Source organism: Diorhabda carinulata, chromosome 4 (assembly GCF_026250575.1).
Source record: "Diorhabda carinulata isolate Delta chromosome 4, icDioCari1.1, whole genome shotgun sequence".
In the NCBI taxonomy this organism is placed as follows: Eukaryota; Metazoa; Arthropoda; class Insecta; order Coleoptera; family Chrysomelidae; genus Diorhabda; species Diorhabda carinulata.
This window is the reverse complement of record NC_079463.1, coordinates 23,201,868-23,213,967: the sequence shown is the minus strand read 5'-3', so window position 1 is coordinate 23,213,967 and position 12,100 is coordinate 23,201,868. Positions and strand designations below refer to the sequence as shown.

Here is a 12,100-nt window from a genome sequence, read left to right as displayed (position 1 = left end):
AGATGCCCTTTTCTGTTTTAATGGTTTAATCCAATGGTGCCTTGATGTTAACAGATAAGTTCATACGAGCTTTATTGATTACGAGATGGTCCTTTTTTGTAGAGTCGGACGTGAAGAATTGATACAGATACTGAAAGAGAAACAAAAATATTACAAAGATCTCAAAATAATGGGAGCACTTTATTAAAACCGACAGACAATGTAAAGGGTTGCATATTATCATCAATACTTCTTAATATATAATCGGAAGTGATTATCCACATAAGATACGCTGAAGACACTGTCTTAATAGCGGAGAATATAGAAGACCTTCAAAGAATTACAGAAAAGGTAATGAATAATAATAATGATAACGATAATAAATAATGAATTCAAATAAAATCAAATACATGCACATCTCAAAAATAAACAGTTAAAAATTGAAAATAGCCACATTGAAAAAGTACAGAAATACAAATATCTATCAACTTGGATTAATTCGATAAATGACAGCACTGAAGAGATAAACGTAAGAATTGAAAGTGCCCGCAGTGCATTTCATAAAATGAAAAATGATGAGATGAGAATGATAAAATATTACATATACTGGATCCTTCTGGAGGCAGCTACTTTGAAAAAAACTGGTAGCCTTTGAAATGTGGATATTAAGAAGAATACTACGAATATCATGGACAGATAGAAGAAGTTTTGAGTAAAATGGCAATACAAAGAGAATTAATGACTACCATAAAAGCCCGCAAATTAGAGTACTTCGGTTATGTATTGAGGGAACTATGATACGAATTCCAGAGGTATAGGACGATGAAGAATATCATGGCTGCGAAAAAGATGTTACTTTAAGAAGAAGAAGAAGTATCAATTTCAAGTAATGAACAAAATGTTTTACGTTCCGGCAACAAATTTAACTTGTTCAATACTAGTTCGTAACGAGCAAAAATGTTTTCAATATAATTTGGAGCATATGGATACGCGCATGTCAAAATATTTTAAATCGTGTATCAAACTTTATCAGGTCGTGAAAAGTGAATAATCAGTGAAACTATCTAAAGACAAAAATGATGATTTTCTTCTTTTCCCCATCTAATTTAAAGGTGTTGTGCCACCAGAAATTGTTGGATACGTCTTCGGGATATATTAGTAATAGTCAAGTCATGCGTAATGTACTGAAATTCGAAATATGATCATAGTATACTGCGGGAAGAAACCTATAAACAAACAAACCTTTCAGCTGGAAAGAGGAGTCTTTCCAGCTGAATAATAGTATATTTTTTGCTATCAGGAAAAAATATGAAGCTATCTTTAATTTGAATGAACATAATAGTAGTAATCTTCCTCGTACAAACTTATCGACCATGTAACTATTAGCAACTGTTTTTGATTTCCATCCAACTAGTTCTATGCTCAAGATAAAACATCTATTCCAAATTTAAGCTTTATTCAATTCTGATTCCATACATAATATATGCAAAATATATTCTCACCGATGTCTCTTGGAAAATGTTCCAGCAGATAAGTTTGGAGCTTTTCAAATAATCTTTGAAGCAACAATGTTATCTATAAATCAATATATTCCGCCATAACAAAATTATAATTTGTAACAAATTAGAATACAATCATAATAATTATGAATTTTTCTCAATTTCAGGTGCCCAAGTACGGTAGTAACTGTCCAGAGTCCCACGGAACAACCAATTTCCCTTTCTTCTTGTCACTCTCAAACAAATCTCGAATCTTCTGTCAGACTTCCACATATGTCTCGACTTCCGTTCCCTCACGGTCTACCACGACCCGAATGCCACTCACCAGTACCTAGAAGAAAACAAGCTCGACCTCGAAGACGATCGGGAGATCAACCTCAAGATCTTTCGATTCCATCATCTAAATCGAATTCTCCTTCTGTTGCTACTACCTCTGCTGCTAGTTCTACAGCTACTGCTACCACCACTGCAACTGCTACCGCTGCCGCTGTATCTGTTACGGTTGTTGAAGAAGAAACTGCGGAGAATCTTTGTATAAAAAGACCGAGTAAGTAACAATTGTTCTCAAAATAAGCTTTGACTACCAATAATGCTTTATTATTTTTTGTAGAAGAACCTAGGAGAGAAGTGAAAAAAGAAAAGTCTAGGTCACCGGAAACGAGTATTGGAAGTCCTGAAATGGATCTGAGTTTGCCCAGCACCAAGGATTTTCGAACGTCTCCAATTAATATGCACCACCCTGTAATGAACCTCAAACAAGAAATCGACAGTCATTCACCTTTACCCTTCCCGCCCATGCCGTCTATTTCTGCGTTAACCATGACACAGCCTCACAGTAAATGTAAGTACAAATGGAGATTTTGGAAATAATATATTTTAGAGTTATTTGAGAATTATCTTTGTAGATTGTACAAGGACCTTAAGGTCTACCCTATCTAAAACATTTCTACCTTGATACGTAATAGCAAACCTAACCAATTTTTGCTAGACCTAGTTCCGTCAGATGCTAGCTGAAGCAAGAATTGGATATGTCTTAGATCTCACAGCATTAAAGTTTTTCCAGAACTATTTGGAGTGGTACAGTTATGGAAACATTCTTTATTGGCTTCTCCATTATACTTGATTTCCCAATGACAGAAAACCCGATTGAAAAAGATCTTAATCAGACTTTAAGCCCTAGGTGAATGGGATTACTGTAGTCTTGTTTGAGTTCCTGGCACAAGTTACTCTCGAATTTTCCTCTATTAAGAGTATGTCTTACTATTAAAATATTAATATTCGCCCCATCCTCATACTGAATGTAAAACAAATAGAATGGGTGCCGAAATTAAAGTATCTTGGTTCAGTCATAAACGCTCAAAATCTAAACCTCAACGTCAGAATAGGATTCATGGAATGTTATGTGTGGTAAAGACTGATGTATGGAGAGGAAACTTGAAAGCTCCAATGATAAAAAAACTTGAGACATTTGAGATGTGGCTCTATAGACGTATCTTGAAGATACCCTGGACTGACAGAATCACCAACGACGAAGTACTAAGACGTATTGGTCGCAAAAGCAAGCTGTTGACGATTATTAAAATAAGAAAAGCATCTTACATGGGACACATATTACGCAACGATAAATACCTACTGCTACAGAGCATAATGCAGGGCAGAGTAGAAGGAAAGAAAGGCATCGGCAGGAAGAAGAAATACTGGCTGCGTAACATGAGAGAATGGACAAATCTCAGCGTCGGAGAATTGTTTCATCTTGCGAGGGACATTGACAATTTAAATGAAATACATGTAGAAAATAGATAAGTTTCAAATTGTGGCTCTAATTCTTCTTGCAATAATTCCAATATCTCACTCCATTTAAAATTTTGTCTTAGAATAATGGTTCTATTATTTGATATCCTACAATCCTTGCCAAAACATTTTATTGTTTTGAGCGTCTAGTAAGACTTTCCTTCAACAATTACACATAGAAAAACATTTATCAGAAAGCATAGAAGAAGATTTAAAGATCATTCGATATCTGCCTGGTTGAAATATTTGGATTTTCTTACGCAGTGCTTTGCGAAACGGTTTGATATTTTTCCTAAATGAACCATATCAAACCATTTGTTAAAGCAATACCGTATTTTTGTTCAATAACAAATTTCTGGTTTTGCTGAAATGATAATGTACTTACACAAGTTGTTCAAGTATCATGAGATGTCAATTGAGTAGAAGTTTACACACCCTATACAAATGTAATAATTTAGTATCACATATCCAGATATCTCTAAATTATGAATCTTAGATTGATTATTATTGTATATACAGAGTGAGTTTTATGTATGGAACACCTCAACTATCTCGGAAACGACGATTTTTATAAATTTTTATGTGGGTATTGTGATATGGTTGTTGTCAGATCTTTGCATTTTCCGAAAAGATAATGAATTTTGTTATTTCACGTGGATCACCCTAAATATATTTCTGTACCTAAATGCCATAATTTCGAAGTTATAGCTACATTTACATTATCTTTAACAAAGTTACAATAAATATTGTACATTTAGATAGCTACGATTGAATAAACTCGTTCAATTTGAATATCCTTTAATAATTCGTATGCTAATATAAATCTCGTAACAAGGTCTAGTGTCAGTAAGTTAGTAAAAAGTTTAACGAAACTCGTATAGTAAAATATTTATCCAAATCATGGCGCAGAAAAACTGCATCAACTGGAAACAAATCTCTAAGTTTTTGTGTCATATTATAAGACGATCCACACTTAAGTACTAGACAAATATCCAGGGAACTTGATATTTCGCAAATATCCTTTAAGAAAATTTTACGTGATAAGAAATTCCATAAATCTTTTACTGAACTTTTTCACTAATTTACTGACAGTAGATCTTGTTATGGGATTTCGGTCAGGATATAAATTATTAAAGATATTACACGTTTCTTGTTGACTTCTACGACTATCATCATATCCTAATATCAGTTAAATATCAATAACTTTTTCAGATAAACGATCCATTGTAACTTTCAATAAACTTCAACAATAAGAATTCATTGAAATGTCAAATTTGTTCTCATGGCAGTCATAACCAACTAAATGTACTATTTTAACTTCTGCGGAGATAACGCCAATGTAGATATAACTCCGAAATTATCGCATTTAGGTACAGGGAACATCTGATGAAAAATAATGAATATTTCTTAAGGATTTCGCTTTTCGAACACCCTAAGAAATCCAATTGTAATAAATATAACTATAATAACTTATTTTTCCGGAAAAGGGGAAGATTTGACAACAATGTAGATACCACCATAAAACCTGCCGTATCACGAAACCCTTGCGCACAAAAATTTATAAAAATGGTACAAGACGTTTCTGAGATAATTGAGGCGTTCCATACATAAAACTCACTGTGTATAAAAACGTGATTGGAAATACTAATTGGAGGGACCAACCATTTATTCAAGAATCAATGACCTTGTATTTTTTATTACTTTTACCCTCTTTATTTCTCAGTTCATGTCTTATTTTATACTACATTTTTATTCAGTTACTGTGTACTTAAAACTATTTAGGTAATACGTAAATAGTTTTTATTTCTAGAAGAACACCATTTAATATGAAATTATTCGACAATAGCCAGTGAAATGTTCCTTTTTTTTCTTTGTCAATAATAATTACTTCTAGCAATCGACTATAACTGAATATTAAGCTTTGATAATTAGTTCTGACAATTCAACTATAACCAAATAACGAATGCATTTTCTGCACTTTTTTCCAATTATCTTTATTTTATACAAAATAAATTTGCGGTATTAGAGTTAAGTTACAACGTTAACGTTTTTGACTTTCTCATTTTGTAGATATAGGTTTTTAATTCATTTCTCAAGATATATTGAATAACATAAATTGATAACAAGTAGCCGTAATTCAGTAAATATAAAAACAAACTAAAACATTTCTTCACATAAACAACATTTATGACTTGTATTGAGAAACATTGTTTGCGATAGTTGTTCAAATTATACGGGAAAAGATCAGTGATAATTAGTTTGGCTAATAGAACTATCCAACTATCAGATCCTGAATTTAGATGCTGAGCTATTCAAAAAGCAAAAACTGCATTGAAAGAAAATAATTATCCGGAAAATTTAAAAAAAAAAAATAAAGATACTAGAATCAATTAAAAAGCAAAATACACTAAGCTATTTCGTGAGACCTAATGATGACACCGAACCCAAACATGGTTTTCTATTGAAATTAAGGGCATTAATGCTTTACCCATTATTCCTTACGTTTTTCATGAGTCTAATTTGTTGACTTTCCTCACTATGATATTCCAGTCATTTTAGGTAGATTTAAGCAAGAATTTCGGAAAATTGAAATACCCAGCTATAAATTCGTTTAACCTTGTTCATTTGACATCCTAAAACTCTTCTCAAAACTCACATATAATTCGAAGTGAGTAACTTTAAAAATCGGGGGTCAAATATAAAAAAAATCGATTTCTGCAAATAATTCGTTTCCCATGGGTTTTACGCTATTTAGTTATTATCAATATTGTAGAACATTAAAATCTCTACAACTTTTAGTTAAAAATTTTTTCATACGGCAAATCGTTTCTGAGATAGAGGGCAGATAGAGCACGGTTCGAATCCCGTTTGAAATCAACTGGTAGTCCCGATCAAAATAATTTCTTATGAAGTTTATAAAATATTGCTAAATATATAATTATGGATAATTTTGAATTTTTATTAACAATTACATTATATTTAAATAGTTTTTGCTTAATTATTTATTTCCAATTAAGTATGAATTCATTTAATAGCACTTACCTGCCCGTGTAGTTTCAAAATCGTAGAAAGAAAAATTTTAATCATTTATAATTAAAATCTTATTTATAGTAATTATTCTTGAATAAATAAAAAATAATAGGAAAAAAATCAAAATATAATTAAAGTTTATTAAAAAATGTCGTTCGATACATTTGTGATTGTTAAAATTGGAAGAGCAAAAAAAATAATTATAAGGATAATAGTTCTAATTTCAATTTTCTTCTTCTTCATCGTCGTCGTCTTCCTGCTGAACTGGACAGTTTTCTTCTTCAAATGCTGCTGCAAGTTCATCCAAATTATAATTATTTTGATCGGGATTACCAGTTGATTTCAAACGGGATTCGAACCGCGCGCTCTTTGTCCTCTAACTCAGGAACGATAGGTCGTATGAAAAAATTTTGAAACAAAAGTTGTATAAAATTTAATGTTCTACAATATTGATTATAAATACAAATAGCGTAAAACCCATATAAAACGAGTTATTCGCAAAAAATGTGCAAAAATCTATTTTTTTGACTCTTGACCCCCATTTTTTAAAGTTGCTTACATCGAATTATATATGAGTTTTTAGAGGAGTTTTAGGATGTCAAATGAACAAGTTTAAACGATTTTATAGCTGGGTATATCGATTTTCCTAGGTGAACAAGGCTAGCGTCTCTGGAGTATCTGCTACAACCGCCGTCATCGGCTGCAATATCAGCCAGATGATTTATATCGGATGTTATAACTAGTAGAAGCGACAGACCTCAATAACGACAATCTTATCAGCAAAATAACGCCAATCTCGAGTACCTACAGTGGCCCAATACCTTATTTTTTGGATTAGTGTCAACAATTGGTGCTTTTACCTATGTACCAAAACCGATTCTAGGAAATTTAAGATATTGTCAAGTTTCATAGTGGCTTGTAATCTGTTCTACAAGTTATTTACATTTTTTCATTTATATGAACAAATTTTTTAAATTCGTAATTACAGATAAAATAAATATGCGCCTCAGGTATTTGAAATTATCTCAAAATTCTCATTAATCAGTTTAGTGCTTTGAGGTATTGGTTATATAATAATTGTCATAATATTACTAATAGTACAAAAGATATTCTTTCTAAGGTATATACTTATCTTACAAGCACGCCTGATGTGAACAATTCCTTTCCATGACTGGTTCCGATCACTCTATTTGATTAACATCACGAATTTGGAAAAGTCTCTTATCTTTGCGACTCAATTTAGAGCCCATGAGGTAAATCTAATATCACCTTATGTAGTTATCGAATATTCTAACAATCTTTAAACTTTCAAAAACCAGGGGGGATTATTCGAGAAAATCGGATTGGATATAAGAGAAGATAAGAGAGTTTGGAGTAATATCAAATATTTAGTGCTCAGTTTTATGATCCTTGATTTCTACTCTAATAAATAATTTTATGCTAATCTTCATATTTCAGCTGTCTTCTTTTGCATATTACAAAATGATAATTTATGTTTCAGTTTTTGGACTCGACTCTCCCTTGGGATTATTTCCTCCTGTACTTGAAAGCTGTAGAAATCCTTTATTTGACATACCAGATCCAAGATCAATACCTGATCAACATACGTTGGCCAAAAAGAAAAGTAAGTAACTTAGATTTATTACAAGTAATTCACTGGTCCACAATATTTTCGTGACACAGGCGAGACGTTTATTTTTAATATGGAAATATCCGTCCAATAATAGAAAAAATATTTTTTAAGCACTAACACGTACCACTTTTCAATAGTTCAATTATCCCTGTTTATATTAGCAGGTAGGTAATTTTATAAAGTAGCGGTTAATATCGGTAAATTTTATGGACGAAAAAATACCTAAACTGTATTATTCAAAATGATAAACATAAAATAACATAAAAAATTAGTATTCTGTTTTTTGCTATTTTTAACTAACAAAGAGTGAAGTGCGTACCAGTTCCGGCGAGCCACATTTGATTGTTCAAAGTGAGTTGAATGATTTCGCACGTGATTTGGGTTATCAAATCAACAGTCTGATCTTCTTGCTTCCCGTCTGTCTGAAGGAATGGAACTTGTTAACCAAAGAGACAAAAATTAAGACCTTTGGAAAAAGAAATGCCACATTTTCTGCATTCTACAGTATAGAAAATTCGTTGTGTGCGTGTACTGATATTAATGATCTAATGAAGGAACTTGATATTGAGCATAATCCCAGTGAGTTGCGCCTATTTATTGACTCGTCTAAATTCAGTTTAAAAGCAGTGTTATTACACAATGGAAACTTAAAACCGTCTATACCAGTTAGTCATTCTGTGAAGATGAAAACAACTCATGAAAATATACGCTTGCGTTTAGAAAAAATTAACTACAAGTATAATTAGCAGATATGTGGGGACCTGAAGGTGGTTCGAATTTTAATGGGACTTCGGGGAGGGTTTATGAAACCCTACTGTCGATGAGAAAGTGGGGCAGTATATCAACACTATGTAAAAAAAATCTGCAACCAAGAAGTGAGTTTCAACTGGGATCTCAAAATGTTAAGTTCATACTCCTTGTAGATTCCAAAAATGTCCTTCTGCCCTCCCTTCACATTAAACTTGGATTGATGAAAAACTTTATAAAGAGTCTGGATAAAGAGGGTGATTGATTCAAATACCTTGGAGATGTCTTTCCCCAGTTGAGTGAGGCCAAATTAAAAGAAGGTTGTTATTTGGTCACAAATAAGAAAATTTGTGAACGATGACAATTTTGCAAAAAAGTTCACCGGACAGGAACTTAGAGCGTGGAAGGCATTTGTTAGTATAGTGAGGGGATTTTTGGACAATAATACGGATCCAAACTACCAACAGTTAGTTGATGCACTTCTAGACGCTTGCAAATCCCTTGGTGCTCGAAAGTCATGGAAAATTCATTTCCTCCATTTCCATCTGACATTTTTTCCCAAAAATTTGGGAGCTGTCCGTAATGAACTATTGGTTTTCAAAAAGAGCAAGTGTAACCCCTCATAAAAGAAAAAAGTAGAGCTAATTGATATTCAAAGTGATTGTTTTCTTAAGTTCTTGTTTTTAATAGATGTGAGGCATGTTTATTAGATGTAAACTATAAATATTGTCAATATATACGATTCAAAACACATGAGTTTATTTTTTTGATACATATTAAATATTTTACCAATGAATGTAACTTAAAAATCTTACTTGTTACAATTATTTTTTCTCTTATTTCTTATTTGTATAGGTCCATTCTATCACAATATGCTATTCATTCTTGTGTTATAACAAAACTTTTTTTGTCGACCAGTGATTATTAATTAGAGCATTATATTGAGGGAACAGTAATACAATTTTTTTGGTCGGCAAAAATTGTAATAAAGTATTAACTATTAAAGCTACTTGCTTGATTTGGAATGCATATAGCACTAAGGAGGAATAATTTCTTGACCTTGATTTTGGTAACATAATCACTAAATTTAGAGTAGCTTAAGATAAAAATATAAATGTTTTAACTTTGATTATGTTTATATACCGAACTTTTTCCTTAATTGTTTTTATGAAATAGTGTAGTATTGATGCATTCTTAAACTAATTAATTTTAGTACCATTTTAACAAGTTTCAGTTTGTTGTATTTTCTAAATATTTACTGCTTATATTTTTCTGAAGTGGGAAGACCAAAAGGTCAGCACTCAGCGCCTAGAGGAGGTCCACCAAGATCATGGACAAATGGTGAACTAACTGAAGCCCTCCAACAAGTATGGAATAAAAAAATGACCACTAGCCAAGCCTCAAGGATATTTGGAATTCCATATAATTCTCTTCTAATGTATGTTAGAGGAAAATATGGTAAGTTCAAAAGTTTTATGGAAATTGACAACTTTTTTATTATCAATTTTAGGAAAAACGTAATAGTTCATCAAAATATTTACATAATCTGAAACAACTGTCAAAACTAATACTAAATATAAATTCTTTGTAAATTTGCAGTAATGGCCCCTCTAGATTTTTTCATTTTAAAATATTAATTATATGTATATATTATACAGAGTGAGTTTTATGTATGGAACACCTCATTTAACTCGAAAACGGCTTGTACGATTTTTATAAATTTTTGTGCACAACTTTTTTTATACGCATCAACCACGCAGGGTTATTGATTGAGGTTTGATACATTTTATCGTTAAATCTAGATTTTACTACTTAGTTTGCAGTCTTTCAGGTAGTTCATAAATTTCTTTTTGGGTCTTCTTGAAGTAGCTTCTCCGGTGAATATGGTAGTTGATTCATTTTTCGTTCGTTGTCATCTTTTAAACAGTCGATTAAGAAGTGTTTCACTGTTAATTCACTATTGCACATCTCGCACGTTGGTTGGTGATTTCTCGCTAATAGATAGTCATGTATGATATTCGTAGACTGGAGAGGATCACTTCTTCCCTTCTACTTATGTTGTTGCAGTTATAGTCCTGATAATTTTTAATGGTTTCGTAAGGTTCGAGTTGGTTTTGATTTGCATTTCCTCGACAATTTTCTTGGAAGAAAATGCTTTGAAATCGGTATGTACTATATAGTTACTTTTTTCTGATTGCTCGTTGTTGTATGCTTTTTTGCTAATCCACCTACTCTTTCATGTCCCTCTATTCCGATGTGGATGGAACTCTCATGAAATTAACATTTATCTTGTTGCTTCCGCAAGTGAGTCGCTCCTTCTTAATATGAATGGCAAGAGGATTGTTGGGATATTGCTGGCAGATTGCCGTTGGTGAATCTGTTACCATAAGGACATTATTGGATCCAATTTTTTGAAATTCCTTGAGTGCTTCTAGAATGGCAAACAGTTCAGATGAGTAGATGGATGTGATAGGAGGGAGTACAAAGGATTTCGACAGGTTTTCAGAGTAGAAGACGGCTCCAATTTCATCCTGATTTTTCAAAGCATCTGTTTATACCTTATAAAAGTTTTGTTGTTTTATTACGTTTGTTGGTGTTTATTGAGTTGGGCAAGCTCTTGGTCTGCGGTAGGAAAATTTGGAAATTGCAGATTTATACTGAATAGATATATGTTGACTTTGTCATAGGAAGGAGTAGTTGAGTTGGTTGGGAATTTCTTTTCAAAACGTTCAGATACGATTACAGGATTTGATATTTGATAATAAGATTTGGATGGGACTTGAACGATGGGCACCAAACATATGCGGAGTGTTCTGATGAATTCCATACACGACTTTGTTATTTCAAATAGATCACGAGTATCTACAATTATGGCGATTTAAGTTTCCATTGATACAAAAACTTACCTCATCGCAAAAGATAACATTACTTAAAAAATTTGGATCGTTTTTATTGTAACATTTTACCATCATTAGGTCTGCAAACTCTTCACGTCTGTCAAAATCGTCATCTGACAACTCTTGAACCAACTTTACTTTGTATGGATGGAATTTATTATCGCGTAAAATTTTCATTACAGATGTTTCGTTAAACTTTTTCACTAATTTACTGACAGTAGATTTTGGTATGGAATTTCGGTCAGGATATAAATTATTAAAGATATTACACGTTTCTTGTTGACTTCTACGCCTATTACCACATAATACTAATATCATCAAAATATCAATTCGTTCTTTTCCAAATAAACGATCCATTGCTATTTGCAATAAACTTCAACATTAATAATTTATTGAAACGTTAAATTTGTTATTGTAGTTATAGCTCCGAAATTATGGCATTTATAGTGTAGGGAACATTAGATGAAAAATAATAAGTATTTCTTAAATATAAAGGGTGTTTTTTTATTTTTCCGGAAAAAAGA

General features: G+C 32.1%; 1 protein-coding gene across 4 annotated transcripts in view; it reads left to right on the top strand.

Moving 5' to 3' along the window:
* Positions 1-12,100, top strand: part of LOC130892636 (protein jim lovell-like) — a 319,386-nt gene that overhangs the window by 287,115 nt on the left and 20,171 nt on the right. For all 4 annotated transcript variants that reach the window (XM_057798145.1, XM_057798146.1, XM_057798147.1 and 1 more), the window contains 4 exons: positions 1,646-2,025; positions 2,089-2,319; positions 7,801-7,923; positions 9,958-10,137. In XM_057798145.1, coding sequence (XP_057654128.1) covers positions 1,646-2,025; positions 2,089-2,319; positions 7,801-7,923; positions 9,958-10,137 — 914 coding nt within the window. The remainder of the gene's footprint in view (positions 1-1,645; positions 2,026-2,088; positions 2,320-7,800; positions 7,924-9,957; positions 10,138-12,100) is intronic.